Source organism: Zophobas morio, unplaced genomic scaffold (genome assembly GCF_036711695.1).
Source record: "Zophobas morio isolate AGI-343-1 ecotype UQ-CSIRO unplaced genomic scaffold, CSIRO_AGI_Zmor_V1 ptg000024l, whole genome shotgun sequence".
Taxonomy (NCBI): domain Eukaryota; kingdom Metazoa; phylum Arthropoda; class Insecta; order Coleoptera; family Tenebrionidae; genus Zophobas; species Zophobas morio.
Window position 1 is genome coordinate 16,444,068 of NW_026972129.1, and position 18,743 is coordinate 16,462,810.

At 36.8% G+C, this 18,743-nt stretch overlaps 3 protein-coding genes across 5 annotated transcripts; 1 reads left to right on the forward strand and 2 right to left on the reverse strand.

Moving 5' to 3' along the window:
• Nucleotides 1-10: 10 nt before the first annotated feature.
• On the reverse strand, nt 11-16,343 carry LOC135134848 (uncharacterized). Its single transcript, XM_064063701.1, has 11 exons — nt 16,127-16,343; nt 15,872-16,071; nt 7,088-7,192; nt 6,860-7,030; nt 6,564-6,812; nt 6,286-6,428; nt 6,084-6,230; nt 5,770-6,032; nt 5,552-5,719; nt 2,755-2,916; nt 11-84 (listed from the first exon to the last, which is right to left on the reverse strand). Exons 1-11 carry the CDS (start codon nt 16,242-16,244, stop codon nt 11-13), a joined length of 1,800 nt encoding a protein of 599 aa, XP_063919771.1. The 5' UTR covers nt 16,245-16,343.
• Nucleotides 245-2,689, forward strand: LOC135134849 (guanine nucleotide-binding protein-like 1). 2 transcript variants are annotated; one of them, XM_064063703.1, is made up of 7 exons: nt 245-447; nt 500-831; nt 882-1,022; nt 1,078-1,288; nt 1,344-1,853; nt 1,914-2,149; nt 2,348-2,451. In XM_064063703.1, the coding sequence occupies exons 1-7, from the start codon at nt 360-362 to the stop codon at nt 2,357-2,359; spliced, it is 1,530 nt and encodes a 509-aa protein (XP_063919773.1). In that variant the 5' UTR covers nt 245-359; the 3' UTR covers nt 2,360-2,451. The 2 variants fall into 2 exon arrangements, with proteins under 2 accessions (XP_063919773.1, XP_063919772.1); XM_064063702.1 differs by having other exon boundaries at nt 250-447; nt 1,914-2,138; nt 2,338-2,689.
• Nucleotides 16,344-16,350: 7 nt separating the features above from the next.
• LOC135134850 (RNA polymerase II subunit B1 CTD phosphatase Rpap2) lies at nt 16,351-18,620 on the reverse strand. 2 transcript variants are annotated; one of them, XM_064063706.1, is made up of 7 exons: nt 18,440-18,620; nt 18,263-18,383; nt 18,047-18,193; nt 17,870-17,994; nt 16,935-17,822; nt 16,600-16,749; nt 16,351-16,546 (listed from the first exon to the last, which is right to left on the reverse strand). In XM_064063706.1, exons 1-7 carry the CDS (start codon nt 18,505-18,507, stop codon nt 16,375-16,377), a joined length of 1,671 nt encoding a protein of 556 aa, XP_063919776.1. In that variant the 5' UTR covers nt 18,508-18,620; the 3' UTR covers nt 16,351-16,374. The 2 variants fall into 2 exon arrangements, with proteins under 2 accessions (XP_063919776.1, XP_063919775.1); XM_064063705.1 differs by having other exon boundaries at nt 18,047-18,211; nt 18,440-18,619.
• Nucleotides 18,621-18,743: the final 123 nt, after the last annotated feature.

Consider the following 18,743-nt stretch of genomic DNA (forward strand, 5'->3'; position numbering starts at 1 on the left):
TGTCTTCGTGTCATCGTGCTAAAATGAAGTAGAATTTCAGGGGAGAGTAGAACAGCGCTCGTCCATCAACGTAGAAACTTAAAACTGGAAAAAACTGATTAATCTAATAAAATTACAATTAATATTCACGTTGATAGTTTTTACAAACATATTTTATGAAGTACCTCGTACTACTAAATCGAAAAACAATGACATTAAAAAAATAGTTTTCGACTTTAAAGAATGTCTACGTAGTTTCTAATTTTTCGCGCTGCTTTCGCAGTGAACTGTCAACTTTGACGTTTTCCGTATGACTTCAAATTTTCTAGTTCTAGTTAAAACGTGAATAAACTTGTTTAATATCACATATCCCGTATAAAATGCCCCAAAGGAAGAAACCGTTCAGCGGTAAAGCGAAAAAAGAACAGTTAAAGGCTAAAAAACAGTCCAAACAAAATGCTCCTCAAGGTTAATTGGTAAATTTTTTAAATAAACACCATGTTTTATGTTTTATTTACAGAGGGATACGGCGCTAGAAACAGGAATCGTACAGTTAAACCAAGCGGCGGTGACAACGAACCACGTCAAATTCAAAAATTTCACTACTGCCCTTCTAAAGATGGAAGGTCTGATCGAAATCGCTACGCTTTACAGTTCTATCGTGAGAGCAATGCCGAAATTAAAGTACGAAAGGAGGAAGCATGCAAAACCATTGACGTCGTTCCTGAGGAAGCCCTAGAAATTGATTCAAAAGAATACTTTCCTAAAGAATTGGGCTTCCCTAAAAGACCACACTGGTCGTATGATATAAGCACAGAAGCTTTAGAAGCACGAGAAATTAATTATTTCAATGTAATAAAGCGATTTTTGGAAAACCTTGATTCAATTAAAGACGTTTTCAGGATTATGTCAACAACATTATTGAAAAATTTGATTTAAAAAATTTAGGTTTTTTTGAATTAAATTTAGAAACTTGGAGACAATTATGGAGAGTTCTTGAGATGTCTGATATTGTTTTACATATTGTGGATATTAGATTTCCCGTAAGTTACACTAGTTTTGTGTTTCATGTCATAGTCAGAGCTTATTTTTATTTAGGCACACATGTTCCCTCCGTCGCTCTATGAATACGTCACTGAAACCCTAAAGAAAGATTTTATTTTAGTCCTAAACAAGATTGATTTGGCGCCGGCGCCTTTAGTTGTTGCATGGAAAAAATATTTTGAAAAAAATTATCCAAATCTACACATTGCAATGTTTACTACTCTTCCTGGGTATAATTTAGTAGGAACCCAAGTAAATCGAGCTGGTGAGAAGCACTTGCTTTGAATATTTGTCATCATATTTGAGTTTTATTTCCACAGGTCTACAAGTACGTAAACGAAGAGGCAAATTCCGTCTAGCTGCCGAAGGAAGTCAACAGTTGTTTGAAGTTTGTAAATCTATAGTTGGCGATAATCTAGACATCAGTTCGTGGCAGAATAAAATCAAAGAAGAGATGAACTTAGAATATGAGGATGAAGAGGACGAAAAAGTAGAAATTGGGGAAACCGTTGAAATGAAATCAGTTGACACAAGTTTCTTTGAACACGAAAAATATAAAAACGGGGTTCTAACCATTGGTTGTTTAGGTCAACCCAATGTTGGTAAATCTTCTCTAATTAATGCTATTATGGGCAGGAAAGTTGTTAGTGTGTCAAGAACTCCAGGGCACACTAAACATTTTCAAACAATATTTTTAACCCCAAATGTCAGGTTGTGTGATTGTCCAGGTTTAGTTTTTCCTTCTGTTACACCCAAGGTTCTACAAGTTTTAATGGGCAGCTTCCCTATTGCTCAACTTCGAGAGCCGTTTACTACTGTGAAGTTTTTAGGTAAAGTATTAGTTATAATTGAGGTAATAAAAAAAATAACTTGCATTGTCCATTAATTAGGAGAACGTTTAGATTTGCCAAATATGTTAAGGATACAACATCCAGAAGATGATGACACGTGGTGCGCTATGGATATTTGTGATGGTTGGGCGAAAAAACGCGGTTTTCTTACCGCAAAAGCTGCTAGATTAGATAGTTATCGTGCTGCTAATGATTTGTTAAGAATGGCTCTTGATGGTAAAATTTGTTTGTGCTTGAGGCCTCCAGGTTACACCAACAAAAAAGGTAAAACTGATCTCTGCGCATGCGCATAGCGGAAAACGGTGGAACTAAATCCAACTTATTAAACAGACGTCAATCATACTCAAACTGAATAAAATCTTTTACCTGATTTTTATGGCATTAAATAATAAACAATAAAAATACATTAAAAAAGGACAAATGATGCAAAATAAAATCTCATGTTATTTCTTTGATATTTCAGAATATTGGACATCACATCCTGACATGGAAAAAGTTAAGTGGATCCAAGCAAAATCAGATGATAGTAACCATCCCGTCGATGATAAGGATTACTTATCAGATGAGTCTGATAATGACGTAGCTGGATCAGCTGGAGACCATAAAGAACCTAGTGACGAAGACAGCGAAGAAGACGAAGAAGAAAATAGTGATTCAGATGGTGAATTGCCTAAATACGCCCAAAACAAGTTTGCAGCTTTAGCAGAAGAAGACTAAACCATATCTTAGGATCATTCTAGATGTATAAGATTTTTGTAATCACGAATTATCGTTAAAATTTCTAGCTTTCATCAAATACATAAAATATTTCTAGTTATACTTGTTTTAATGTATTGATAATTTATTACCAAAAATCAAAATTAAAGTTTTTTGCTTTTACTTTTTTTCATGGCTATAAGTAATCTCGATTTAGTTGGAACAATAAACACTGGAACCATATCTTCGTTTCTAGTATTGGCACCCACAAGTTCCTTACTTTGTTTCTTAATGTCTTCTCTTGTTAATTGGGTTGTTGCTTCAGTGTACAAACCTTGCAGGAGAGCTGCAAAAAATTGAATACGAATTAGGGACGGTGCAGAGTAAGGGCATCTTAAACTCGTAATTAAAAACAAACAAAAGTGGTGTGGTGACCGAATTTGAATTAAAATTTCACACTGAAAAAAATTAACAGCAGCAACCATGTGCACGTTAACGCTTTTTGGTTAGTAGGTAGTTCTGCTTGGAATTTTAGTTAAGAGGTTATTAGAACAGGGCGGCTTCACTTTTGGTGTGTGTGTAACCACGTGGTGAGTTAGCTAGGTTAAGTTTAGTTGGTTTGGTAATTAATAAAAAAGTGAAATACTTTAACGACAATTAATCGTAACGACGGCGACGCCACAGTTTCCCCAACACGCGTAGCTAATTGTTGCGGCTTTCTAATCGGAAAAATGCAAATTTTCGACCGACGCTAACACGTTGTGCAAATTTGTTTTATTGTTTGTAAATTCACAATTCATGTTAAGAGTTTAATCGTTAACTAGTGCTAACACAATTTAACAATCAGGAATTTGTTTAGAAAAACTTACTAGGAGTTTTTTTTTACCAAATTGCGGATAACGTCTCTGGATGCTATACTTAAGTGTTACATTATTATGACACTTCTTAATTCTTCACACAAGTTTACGGCAGTTAAATTAACCTAACGTTGCTCCACTGTGGAAAAAGACTGTAGAAAAGTGCAGCAGAACTTATAATATCGTGAACTGAGAGACGGGGGGATTAAGATTTCTCTCCTTATACAGTTATCATCGTATCATCACCGAGTTTCTAACCTCACGTAATTTTTTGTCTGCACAAGTTTTACTTCACACCAGATCTTTTTTTGTTTTTTTTTTAATCTTTGCTAGTTTTATTATTTTGTACATATTTTGTACTTCCATCATAAATTATCTGATGTCCAATTTTAATCTCAAATAAGAATTATTTGTTGTTCAAATATTTCACGAGAGTGTATGGCGAATTTAAATGTTGTTTATTGCTCTTTTTGAAACTTTGTATAGAAGTCAGCGGCGGTCGAGATGACGAGAAGTGCTTTGCGGCAGTGCTTGCGATAGATAGAATCACCGTCGTGGGGTGAGAACAGCCACGACCAGGAACCCCAAACTCCGCTCCTGCTACAACGCCTCCTATGGGTATTTTTGTTGTGGTCTAAGATGAAATTGACATATTTTGATCGCCACACTCTTATAGCGCTTTGGTGCCGCTGTCGCTGCATAGCTTTTAATTAAAATTTTGTTCGCTTGTTGACTGCCATAATGTAAATTTGCCGCCACACGTCCGTAATAACTTGTGTCTTTGCATCCAGTTACTTTAATTCAGATTTTTCTTTGTTTTGATTAAATTTGTGATATTCAAATATTTGCATTGATTCAGAACGTTTAATTTAGTTCCATTCAAAGTTTGGAATTTTTTTTTGTAGCTGAGCACTAAGAAGGTCTTCAACCTGCGCAACTTAGTCGCCTTTTTTTCTTTTTTTTTTTGTCAGTGAAGGAATAAATAATTTTGTGTCCTGCATATATTTTGTGTTTTATTTAGCGGTACTTTTCCAAACTTGGAGTCCACCATTTGCGTCTGAACGCATCCCGCCATTTTTCAAAACACAATGTAGAGTTCCATTTTGTCACATGATCATAGCCATGGTCAAATTTTTAATTTTTGAATTTTTCGCGGGCTTTCAATTTTTTTTTTCACATGTCAATTTATCACAGTGGTTTACATTATACATAATCTTGGTATACCAAGTATTGATAAATAAATTCTATCCTGTATTTTATTACTGCATCTAGAGTTGTTAACGTGAAATATTTCACGTTAAATATTTATAAGTCGCGGGAATTATCTCGATGGCGGATTCCAGAACAACCTCGAAAGCGATGTCCGCCATCTTTGCAGAACGGCTGTTTAAATAGAGATCACTGTCGGGAGGAGTCTAGTCTAGTCTAGTCAATGAGAGAATTAGAGTCCAAGTTGAGTCGGAATTATTCTGTACATAATCCCTGTTTGTTAGTCGTATAAATTTGTATTACCGAGACATAAATTGTTGAGTTTTACCCACACCGATTTTAAATGCCCGTAAATCGTAACAATAGTTGTTCTCGAATTATTATTTTGATTTTAACCTTTAGTTTGCGTTTATTTCATGTGTGTTCTGTTTTATGTGTTTATGTAGTTGAGTCCATGATGTAATCTTTGTGAACAATTTTTTTATTTAACCAATAACTTGAATAAATTGTCGTCAAAATTTGGAAGATTTTAACGCTAATGGAGTGACGGGACCGCACATTCAAATTGAGAGTTTTTCTCTCTTCGTCGTTTTCACGTGAATGTTTATCTGGATACCGGATTTACGATCCTGGCGGACTACAAGTCTACTCGACTGTCTAATTTACGAGGATGGAAGTAAGCCTTAGGAATGCGAGTCTTGTGGCTGTAGTTAAGGCGAATAAACTTTCACAAGGAGATGCCTTTCGAGCCGCTGTCGCCTGGATGCCTCTTTTGCGAGGAATGGGGTATAACCTTGATAATGCGACTGGCTTTTTCGTGTTAGAGTCAGTGCGTAGTTTGCTTTCATGTTAATTTTAGTCAAGTCAAATTCAAACTATTTTTAAAAATAATGAATAAGAAAATAAATTACTTACATGATTCGCTTAATGCTGTCTCAACTTTAGAGAAAAAAATCGTACGTGCTTGCATCATTTGTTCAAAGCTTTCGTAAGCTTCATCTGGGGCTGTTTTTTCAGGCAAAGCAAAATAAGTAGCCATCAAAACCGAAAATTTTTTATTTATTATGGAAATTAATTTTCTTCCTAAAAAGATAAAATTTAGTGACTCTTTACTCGTTAGCAGTAGCCTAAACCGTCAATTTCATCTTCATCGGGTATTTCCATTTTTTTCTCCTTCTCTTGCGCAATATTGAATGGGTGAGGTGTAGATGACGACGATTTTTTTTTCATTGTTTCGGGAGGTTTTAAATTGTAGGAGAGTTGCAACAGCTGCCTGAGCGCAATTCGTATTTGCGCAGCCACTTCGTGTTTTTTCCGTAGAAGCTTTGCGCAATTTTCGTTTTCCTCTCTTATTTGAATAATTGAATTTTTGTATTCTTGCTTCTTGTAAAGATATCTAAAATTCCGCTTTTGTGAAAAAATCATCTAATTTTATTTTGGTACAAACTCCGCTATGTAGTCGTTGGCTGTGTTTTTTAAAACATTGTTCATGAGTTCAGCATGATTAGTTTTGTTTAATAAAGTGTCTCTGTCACGTTCAAACTTCTCTGCAAGATGTTTGAGACGGCGGTGTTGTTTAAATTGTTCGTCTAAACTTGATATTATATTTGGATTTAATCTGACCAAATGAAGTTTTTAAAAAAACATACCACGGATATATGGCGCTGTAGGAATTTACTAATGTTGTGTTTTTTAAGAATTTCAGTGTCTTTTCTACTTCTCCTATGTCTTTGTTTAGCTCGTGTACGCTCTGGGACTCAGCAATATTGATAGCACATGTGTTAATGTCACTCTACAAAAGACCAGTTATTACAGGTTTTGAATAAGATAAAAATAAGAAAATATTTGGCAATTTAAAAATTAAAAATATTGAAATGATAACTTTTGACGAAGAATCCATCTGGATTATCAAAGAGAATAAAATTACATCTTTTCTCAGCAGTAGTTTAATACTATCAGATGTGCTGTTAACTTGTTCGTGTAAAACTTTTATATCGGTTTTACGTGAACCCATGTCTTTCAAGATAATTTTTTCCAATGTGTCGTATTCTTGTCTTCTATCATCCAAATACTCTGTAGCCAACTGACCCAACTTTGTTGCTCCCAGGAAACATTTGCTTTGATGGTAGCCATCATTCGTCACTGTTGCTAGAATAGCATCAAAATACAAAGCATCCTGAAATTTGAAAACATTGTCATTTGAATGATATCTTTCTTCGTCACCTTTTTCATAATATCCCGTATTTCTGTGTAAATACGTTGAATAGACCACGCGGCTTCTTTTCTTAAAATAGCGTCTTGAACTTTCCCTGTGATAATCTGTGCTTCTTTTTCCTCTTTGATTTGACCTAAGAATGCATATTTGAGGCGATCCTCGAGCACAGCTTGTTCTAACTGCAAGTACACCGGCATAATTAAAAAGTTGTATCATCGTCGTTAAATTGAAATTACTTTCAAATCGATCAATTTCTGTGATTTCACTTTCTTCTCATAAAATAACTTATCGAGTGTTTTTCGTCTATTGAAATTGAGCTGCTCGATTTCATCAATTACAACCTAAAAACATCTAGTTATTTAAGTACTTGTTTATGCATGATAACCTGTGGAAGTGAGGAAAAATGTCATGGCCTGAGCGAGATTCGAACCTACGTCTCCCACTTGCCGGACGGGTGTTTTGACCACTAGATTATCAGGCACGTAATTATCTTTAATCACTTTCCACATTATATTGTGTCGCCACAAATCCATCCTTCTGAAGACGTTCTTTTTCAACAAATATTTTTAAGACGTCATCAGTCTCTTGGAGGGAATGAATTACATTAATAAATATTAATTGATGTTTTGTGATACTTTGTTGTAATTGGTCTACCGCTCAAATATTTGTTATCTTAAATATACCGGGTATTTTTTTTTAAACTGAACATATGCCTATGTTCAGTTTTAAAACGACGCAGTCAATTGCAACTGTAATGCAACCAACATTACAACAACTTCATCGTTTAAAAAAGTAGAATCAAATAGAATGCTTTGAAATGTTTTCTAAAATGTCAAAACTGCTTGCACACAATGTATTCAACAGAAGAAAAAATTCAAATACTGCAATGGTACCAAGCTGGTAGTAGCACGCGAATTGTAAGGGATTTATTTTCAATACAGTACCCTACTAGGCCAATTCCGTCTCTCGCAACAATTTGTAAAATAATTAAAAATTTTAATGCAAGAGGATGTGTCGTTAGTAGTCATCATCAAAGAAATAGGAGATGTCACATTTTAACCGAAGAGATGAAATTAAACGTATTATGCTACGCTGAAGAGGAACCAATATCCACCATAACGCAAATGAGTAACTAAGGTACTTCGGTATTTCCAGATTCTCAATTCGAAAAGTTTTGAAGGAATGTCGATTTAAACCATATAAATTTAGAAATCATCAATACCTCACTGAAGAGGATAAAATTAGGAGGACGGATTTTTGTGAATTGATGTTTAACTCACTGAACACTAATGAACAACTTTTAGAAAACATTATGTTTACAGACGAGGCATCATTTAGTAGGAATGGCGAAGTTAATTCACAAAATTATCGGTCAGATTTTCTACAATTTTATTATTCAATGCTATTTATGCCAAAATGTCCTTATTACAGATACTGGGCTCGCACAAATCCTCATGTGCAAAATTTAATTCGCCATCAAGTACAAGAAAGACTAAATGTGTGGGCTAGCTTAATAAACAATAGGCTCATTGGACCATTTTTTATTGATGGCAATTTAAATGCAAATAAATTTCTTAGACTTTTAAGGAACCAAATTATTCCTGAAACTGAACCACTAAATATTGAAAATATTTGGTTCCAGATGGATGGTGCACCAGCACATTCGTGTAGAATAGTTACGAATTATTTAAATGATGTATTTGGTGAACGTTGGATAGGCAGATATGGTCCTGTAGCTTGGCCTGCACGATCACCAGATCTTTCGCCAAATGATTTTTTCTCTGGGGACACCTACATAATACAATTTATGATCATGTAGAAATTCAAACAATTCAGGAGTTACAAGAACGAATAGTCAGAGCTTGCCAAGAGTTGAATCCAAATTTCGTACGAAATGCAGTGCAAGGATTCCATCACAGACTTGGTTATTGCTTGGAACAGGGAGGCGATCATTTCGAATATTTGTTATAAAATTTAGTTTTTGTTTTATAAAATTTTTGTCGTATTTATAGTTTTGTTTATTGTTGAACATGTGGATAACACGCTGTAGTTTCGGTAAAAAAGCTCTGCTTTACTCAAACGATTTCTCTTGGTTTGGCAACCAACAATGTTTCTGCATTGACAGCGTCGTTTTAAAACTGAACATAGGCCAATGTTCAGTTTAAAAAAAATGCCCGGTATTGTAAAATTTGGTAATCTAAAGTAGATAATATATTGTCGTGCCCGAATTGTTTTTGACCGCGGCCGAGCATTTGGACACCAACAAAATTATTTATTTGGGTGTAGGCCCATTTCCTTGGAAATGGAAGAGCTAAACTGCATAGGGGGGAAGAGGTAATAATGAAACGCTCCTAACATTTTGATACATATATTGAAAGATAAAAACTACAAGCTTAATAAAAGAATTAATGAGTAAATATGTATATGGAAAATGGCAAAATAAAACATAAGGTTAAACTTACACAGCTAAAGCATGCAAAACTGTAATAAACGGGCTACACAATTATGGTTAAAGTGGTTCCGGTTCGAAAACCTCCCAAAAACCCACCAAAAATATCCGTGTCGAGAACGCAGGGTCGAATCCGCAAATCCAGGAAAAGCTGACGCAAGGCCAAGAGTACCGCCCGCAAAGAAGAATATCTGTTAACGCTAACAATTCCTTCCGTCCCCAGCGTTATCTATTCACAGCAAACGCATCGAAGACCCCTGACAAAAAACGCATAAATTAAACGCTTTTGGGTTTCGTCTGCTGCTGTTTTAGTTTGGGTACGAATTCTAATGAAAGTAATTACGACTGGCGGTTTTTATGGATGTACGGTTCTGCGCGTGTTGTTCGCAATGTATGATAAGCGCAATGATATTTGAAATTTGCGAATATGCGAATTTTGTTTTTACGTTTGTGGATTGGTGGTCGAGTCTGTTTGAACGGTACTATATGTAGATTTGGACATGCGTGTTAGTTAATTAAGATTTGCAAATTTGCGAATTTTGTTTTTATGTTCTGGGAATGTTTTTCGTTTTTTTGTTGCGATTTTCTCGTGAACTGATTTAGTGACGGGCCATCACAGCATTACGAGAGAGGAAATTCTAAAAGTGTGACTTTTGGTGATTTTTCTGGGAGTTCCTAGTTCGCGGCCAAAGCTATGCATGTCACCGATTGGTGTTCAAAGTACTTGTGAAACACTTAGAAGTCGCCAGTGGACCTCAGTTTTTCACTACCTCCTCGATTCCAACCCAATACGGGTACACCGGAGGACGGTATTCGTTTGGTGAGGCCAAAGTCAGCTCCGAGATTCCAACCTTTGTCTGTCGAGAGGCCGCACCTCGACCAAATAGGTACTGGTGAACCTTCCCCATTGCCTCTGCCTTGCAAGCTTGGCGGTTAACGGGTTTCCCCGACCCCAAAGGACATTCCTATGGCTCGCTACTCGCGAAATAAATTTCTATCTACAAAGCTTTTGAAGTAGGTATTTAAAAAAAAATAGTAACTTGACTTGGTAACCAACTTTCCATTTTCCCCGAGCCGTCAAAAACACTCCTCTGCAGCCGCCCGGCTTCCTCGTACCCGTTAAACGCCCTCGGGGCTCTCACCAACCATGTGGCAATTGCGGCAGAAGTAAAAGGTGCCAGATTTTATAGACTTTGGATTAGGAATAGAAACCTTTGGGTCAGAGCCCCCATTTATGAAAACAGCTTGCATCAACGAGAAGGTGGGGGTTGACGCAGAGCAATAGAGGCTATGTTATCCGGTCCTTATATGCATCTTAACCCGCCATGAGCATCTTTTGACTCTTTGGGAAAAGCGGTATGCTGTCGGTACCCAGGTCACGGAAATTCAGTTGACTGACCCAGGGCTAGATGTGGAGTATTACGGACCTCCTACTTCTGGTCACTTGGCCGATGAGTTAAGTAGGCTTAAGCTTTGAAGGGTGTGAGTTAGCCTCATCCAGGGTTAGTTAAATCCCCCCAGGATGTATTCAGCTTCGCACAAAACTGGCATAATGAAATGTAAAAACCTCTGCCTTGATGCGGAGCGCTTGTATTCTGATGAAGCCCCACCTGCTGGTTAGGAGGCTATTCGGATGTATGATTTCTAGAGAGAGTTAACTCAGCAGTTATCAGCTTGGCATCCTGCCGAGTTAGTCGTTCCTTGCACATATTTCAAAAAAAGGCTTGCAGATCGAAATTTATTTTTGCATTTAATAAGCTAGCCAACTTCACCTCCCATAGTACCTACAGACTGGGTAGAGAGAATTGAATTTCCCAAATACCTAGGAAATCCACAGCGCGCAAAGAAAAGACCTACTTGTTCGAGGTACCCAGACAAATTTTGATACTTTACGGTGGACTTACAAGACCCCCCCCCCCCCCCCCCCATCCGAGAGTTGTCGACCTCCGGTGCTAACCTGCATTGGTGTTGGACTCGAGAAGGTAGTGGAAAGTTTCTTGATGGTGGTTCTCGCTTCGGAGAAAGTCCTAGAGCCTACGGGCGGTTAAAGTGGGAACATGGACTACTAGAAGATGAAATTTCACTTGAGCATGTATTGTAGCTGATCGGAAATCCCACCCTTAAATTAACCCTATTGCAGCGCAAAGTCGCTGTATCGTAATCAACCTACCCCTCTTATCGCAAGTACTAAAAAGCCCAAATTCTGGGGTCACCTTCAAATAATTTAGCCATCAAAATAATTTATTACTTTCCACGGGTTCGCAAATCCACATCACAACCGTTTCTTTGTGTCAATGTCTTCCAGGAATTCGTCCGATGCACACATTCATTGTTCTGACGCCTTATGTGGGCAGACGTTATCACTGACCAATCAAATCGTTTAGCAGTTGATATGGACGACACATCTTTTTTCCAAATTGGGCCAGAATTCACGTATGACCAATCAAAGCACTTCAAGGCCAATTAAAATCGCAGCCCGACCGGCATTCAAGGTCATCTAGTTCTTTTTTCTGACCTAATTCGGTCTCGCGGCTCGAACTTCTTATAATTAGAATTCGGCATTAGAACCGAGGTAGATGTGTCGAATCCCGTTTATCAGTTGTTTGATTGGTCCGTTTAGAGCCCAGTTCGTCCTTGCTTCTCCTCCGCCCTTTTTCCGACCAGCGACTCACTGCTCGAACCGATGGCTCTTATGGTGCAAGTTATCACCAGTACGCGGGGAATTATCTCACCGGTGCAATCCCCCAGTTGAAGTAAGGTGTGTTTTAGGGCGAGCAGCGGGGACGCTTTGAGCTGGTCCACAAGGTCGTAGCCAGTGCGTCGCTACGAGTGTTTACAGCTAGTAAAATACCACTTCTATATTACTTCAAATAATAATACTGGATGCCCTTTTTAATTTTTCAACCACAGGACCACAGATTTGTGATCTTGAAATGTTATATTATGTTGATATAGTCCAAAAAAAAATATATTTGTAATCAAACTATCGCCGCGCCAGCACTGGATCTAGCGTATGAGATACAATTCCGCGCGTTGGTTATCACTGACCCAATTAATTATGCGTGTGCAGCATATTCTGCCCTCGTACTTCATCGACCGATCAAATGTACTTAACAGGTAAATATGGAACATCCGACCAAGTTCTCTTTTTCGGTTGTATTCGGGGTTTCCGTGCCATGCTAACTGAAGCTGGAAGCTGTCCTATTGGGCACTGCCTACATTTTTCTAATTCACGCTCTAAATTCAGCGAACGGGCATTTCTCTACCATTAAAGTGTGCGTCCCTAACAGAGGAAGTTGTATTCAATACGAATAGTTAGGACTTTCACGACAAAATACCTTTCGGATAACGTTATGAAGTCAGCAGTTAGCGATTTATTAAGGTCCCATGAACCCTCTACTGCAGCAAAGATACCGAGTTATCTCTGAATATCTGTTTGGATCACACCCATGTGAAACTCAAGTTAAATCAGGATCTATATCATTGAGGACTGCACCAGATGGACCACACTCCAGTACGCTGTGGTGACCGAATTTAAATCAAAATTTTCGCGCTGAAATTAATTAACAGCGGCGCGGTTAATTCTTGCGGCCTTTTAATCGAAAAATGCGGACTTCCGGTTAACGCGAAACACGTGTTGTAAATTTGTTTCATTGTTTGTAAATTCACCAATCAAGTTAGTTTTTCTTACTAGTCAGCTAGTGCAAACACAGTTTAACAATCAGGATTATTTAAATAAACCACTTGCTAGAAGATTTCATGAAATTCACTTAGTCAGTAAAACACTTATTGATAATTACGCATAAGTTTCTGGATGCATATACGTAAGTGTTACATTATAACACTTCTAAATTCTTCACACAAGATTGCTAATAGTTCATTTACGGCAGTTAAACCAGAACTGGCGGGAGGGGTTTAAAATGTTTTCTTCCCTTAGGCGGTTATCATCATTATTATCATCGTTATCATGATTAATTTATCAAGGCATGCCCTCACAACGCCATAGATTGACTAATTTATCAAGGCATGCCCTCACAACGCTATAGATTGACTAATTTATCAAGGCATGCCCTCATAACGCTATAGATTGACTAATTTATCAAGGCATGCCCTCACAACGCTACGGATTGATTAATTTATCAAGGTATGCCCTCACAACGCTATAGATTGACTAATTTATCAAGGCATGCCCTCACAACGCTACGGATTGATTAATTTATCAAGGCATTCCCTCCCAACGCTACAGATTGATTACATCACCGAGACGCTTTTTCCCTTGGAGCGATGATTGGATATTTTTGTGTTTGTCTATTATGTGTTTTGTTGGGATAACGAGTTCGCGGTATTTTAAACTCTCAAAGTAAATTATATTTTGAAGTAACCAATCACTTAGATCATGATATAATTTGACATAATGTAAATTCTTTGTTTGGATCGTTGAAAGTGTGGCAATTATTAATCTCATGTAAATTTTGTTAACTTTGCAAATTTTCACCTCATACAATATTTCTCAATCTCAAAGTACTTTAGTAATTTTATTTGTTGTATAATTTTAATTGAACGTAAATTTCATGTTCTACAGTTTTAACCTCACATAATACATATTTCTATTTCTACAAGTTCATTTCACACCAGATCTTTTGTTTCATAAATCCTTGCTAAGTTTTGTTTTGTAAATACTTTGTTGATGAATGTTTCTATCATATAAATTATTTGATGTCCAATTTTAATCTTACATAAGAATTATTTGTTCAAAAGTTCACAAGATTAGGTATATGGCGAATTTAAATGTTGTTTATTGCTCGTTGAAACTTTAACACTTGTTCAGTTGTTGTTAATATCAAAGTTATAAGAGATTGAATATTTAAAAATGGAATTGAGGTTAAATGACACAGAAAACGTGGCAGAAGCGAAGTTCGGTTCCTAGTCGAGCCAATGATGAGTCGAGCTGGCGAGATTTATCGTGTCACTGTACAAGCCCACAGATTCAGGGGCGGCCGCCGGTTTGTAGTGCTCTCGACTTGGACCAATAGTGGAGATCCACTTGCGAGTCTGGCGACCGTAGTGGCCTAGTTCCGCAGGGCACGTTCGTAATGGAGATATGCGTGCGGGTAGGCTTTGTGATAGATAGAATCACCGTCGTGGGGGGAGAACAGCTCCAGACCGGTATCCCCAAACTCCACTTGTGCTACAACGCCCCAGGGGTACTTTTGTTGTGCTTCTGTTAACTGCCGTAACTTTAAAAATCAGCCGCCACACCCCGTAATAACTTGTGTATTTGCATCCAGTTACTTAATTCAGATTTTGCATTTTTAAATTTTTCGCAGGCCCTTCAAACTTTTTCAAGGTCAATTTAAAGGCGGGAAATTTGGGGTTATTACAACGCTTTCGCAGAAAAATTCACATGAGTATAAATACACCAAGTCTTCCTTCCTTTGGTACCAAACACAGACACTAAATGCAATTGCCTACCATAATAGCAAAAATGGTAGAAGAAGAAACCGAGTTCCGAAGCCTCGACTATCTACATATATGAAGATCCCTTCAGCAGGCATAGTCTCTGCAGTTCGGATCATAAAGTTCTTCAAGAGACAGTTTGGAACGGTGACAAAATAATGGCAAATGCATTTTTATGAACTCTTTTCGGCGACAAAACTGTGAGAAACGGATTTTTTTCGCATTTTCTATGCTGTTCTCACACTCGAAAACTCCTAATAAAAGGAACATAATTGGACCCGAAAATCAATCTGATCCGCTTCAATCTTTGTTTCTTCTCGAAGCGGCCCTTCACAGGTCCGGGACCTAAGGGGCATTCTTGATGATCGCCACCGGTAAAAACTCGAACACTGAATTTTAAAATAAGCAATTTTTTCTACGCTTGTTCATTACGTTGGCGAACTCCAAAAACGCCAAAATTCATTTTGTTGTTATAAATACACTGTTTTAAATCAGAAACTGCTCTATGTAGTAACCCAAAATGGACACTACCTTCCACGGACAAACCGATTTGCCGAATACCGACTGAGACAAAACGAGTCAGAGTCATTGCACCCACACCACTTCTAAAATTGGATATTTACGCATGCGCACTACGTCGCACCAGACGCTTTTGTGGCACAAACTTGATATAATTTTAAATTTATTTCAGTCCAAATGGATTTTATTTGTATTCATTACTTTAATAAATAAATGTAGGTAAGCAGAGAAAAATGTTGTGCCTCGGTGGGATTCCAACCCCACGCCTCTCGCTCTCCGGGCAAGCATCCTAACCACTAGACCACGAGGCCACTTATCTTTCTCTGCTTACCGACGTGTTATTGTGCCACCACAATAAATACATCAGTAAAATTTGTATACACATGAAAACGGAATTACACCCCTAATTTTTGGGGGAATAAGTCGTCCCTGCTCCTAATCACATTTTGTGTTTTTGTCCAGCACTTACTGGGATCAGGAAATAACACATGAACTTCCAAAGTTTGAAGGCATCTATACATGTTATGTAATCATACATGACAATGCTTTATCAACTTCCCGCCCTTGTTTTTACAATTTGTGTACCTGTTCATACCTTTGGTTGAGAATTTTGGAAAGCCAACTGGAGTTCTCTATGATCAGAAAGAGTATTTCTCAATTTCTGTTTGTCTCCTCTAACAGCATTGTCCAGCGCATAACGATCTGTAAACACCTTCTTCGCCAAATCTTTCAGTTCTCTCTGAACTTTTTTCCTGGTCACGTTTATGTCCGAATCGACAATTTTGTGATCTCTAGCTACAAATTTTGAATTACCACGCATATCAAATGAAATACATCGTTTTTAAATTACTGTATAGATTGATAAGTCCTCTGTACTGCAATATTTTATCTTTCGTCGTCCATTTATTCGACTGCATGCCATGCTGCCGCACTTTTTTGGCCGAGAACATATTCACTTTACTATTCATTTTGAATACGCGCGAAAACCCTTGGAACGAATACAAAAAAAAAAAAAAAAATTAAAATAAAACCGACAACTGATGATGTATTAATAAAACTTCATCGTGTCATACCTACTTGATAAATAGATTTATTAAATTATTTACAAATGATATAATCTTCAACAAACGTATCAATGTCTTCAAGGAGTTTCAAAACATCGTTGACTAACCGGTCCTTGTGAGGAAGTGATGACAACCATACATTAAAGTGCTCTTTGGAATTTTCGGTGTCTAAACATTTCTTCAAGGACTCGTCTTTTATGGACAAACTAAAAAACAAACTTGTAAATACCCTTATATCTAGTAATTGTGATCAACTTACATTTTCAAAAGAATTATTGCAATATAATTCCAGAGAGGAGGTTTAAACACAATATTGTCAGGTTTCAGTTTGAACGTTTTAACTAAAGCCTGCAGGTCTGAGAGAACCAAGTTTGGATTAAGTTTCAAGCTTTGGAATAAAAGTTGGACCCTGTAAGAAGTTTTGCTTAAATTGAGGAATTTTTCTCATGTTTAAATTTTATTGTTATCTCAAAAACGCGATGATGTATTGAAAATTGTTACATATATGTACTGTCATCAAGATTGTTGGGCACTTTGTAAAAAAAACTTTATACTTAAACCTATACATTATGAAAACCCAAAATGAAAACTTACGTTTTGTTGAGTGACGTTAAAAATATTTTTCTCCTTAGGGCATTTTGTGCGTTGACATCAACCAATGGTAATATGGCTGGTGGTCCATCATCATTTTTGGTTTCTTCTTCTTCTTCTTCCCTTTTCTTTGTGGGGAAATTTTTATCTTCTTGAACATGTAATTCTCCAGAGTAAAATGACTTTATTTTCAAATCAAGTTCTCTATTATCTTTCTTTAATTGTTGATAATCTGGAATGGGATTCAATTTGTGGTTGCCAATAACAGCATTATCAAACTTTTCATCAGCAAGTTCTTTCAAATGCAGTTTCCTGCATATATCCATATATCTTTTTTGTTGTTCCACTTGCAACTCTGCAATTTTTAAGGATTCAAAATAGTCGCTCAACTTTTGAGAATCCAATTTTTCCTTCACTTTATCTTCTCCATAGATAAAAGAGTATGTTTCCAATGAAAGCCACTCTTTGAAACATTTATAAATGTGTGATTCAACATCAAGGTTATTTGTGGATTTCCAATACTGTGGCTTTTTCTGTTCAACTGTTACTGAACATTGTTGTTCAATTTGTGGTTCTTTATTGCAACTTCCCTCTGACTTTAAAATAAGGTCCTTATCACTTACTACAGGACTAACATTTGCTTTGATATGATCATGATAAGTGTTTTCTTCTGGTTCAACTTCCTCTTCATTTTCTTTTATTGTTTTCATTGTAATTTTCTGGAATTTTTTTGGCTTTTTTGGTTGTTTTTTAGTTTCTTGTTCTTCTGGATTTAGCTCCAGCTCTTCTGCTTCATCTAGGGACATCTGTGTAAACGCCGACACTGATGTAAAAATTGGTTCAGTCGGTGGTCTTACTACGCCTATATCCACAACTTCTCCAGGTAAACCCCTAAAACAAATGTAATCAGCACAAATTTGATTAAACCAAAAAACTACTTTTCAGATTTGTTTAAAAGTGTGAAGTGTGATTTTTCGTTATGTTTTCTGAGCCACAATGGACTAGTGTCAATCTGACCCTTAATGTGAATACTAGCTCGGTAACAGAAATTGCTGCAGTAATTCTAAAATATTTGAATTACTACCGTTTGACTACTCTGCACACAAAATGTGTACCTTACGATCCGTAAGATCATAAACCTTTTTACTTTTTGTGGAAATGTAAAATTGTTTCTTTGGCATGTCTGGAATGTGTCTAGAACACAGGGGATAACCACACAACTTGCTTATGGCCCTTTCCTCCACAATATCTTGATAATGGGACTGATTAATGTATGGTAACTAAAATAAAGCAGTCATTCTAACTACCTAAATAATGGTACAATGACTTACACATCTGAACAAAGCATCTGACCTCATTTTCCCTTCTATTGCAAATTGAAGAATTTGCATTGCTTTTGCATCACATTCCTTTTTAATTTGGGCAGTTATCAAAGCCTCTTTTCTAGAAACGCTAAATGCCAAAAGTTAAACAAACAACTGCGTTTCATTTAAATTCCAAATACACACCTGACTTGTGTTGGTCCCTCTTTAATGTTTCGAGAAATTCGTATGTAGTCTTCGATTGAGTCTTGCATAATGCTTATATATTAAAAAAGCATAAATCTTAATAACTGCACTAAACTGTAAAGAAGAAAAGTACGAGAGGCATAACCTCACAAGCAAACGTCAAAAAAGTAAATGATAAATGACGCAAAAGCAAAACTTGACGTAAACAGTCATATGATAATAGTCAACCAATCATATTACATTTCCCGGGAGTTGGTGCAATTATTGATTGGGCAATGTTATAGGTTGGTATTGGATTGATTTG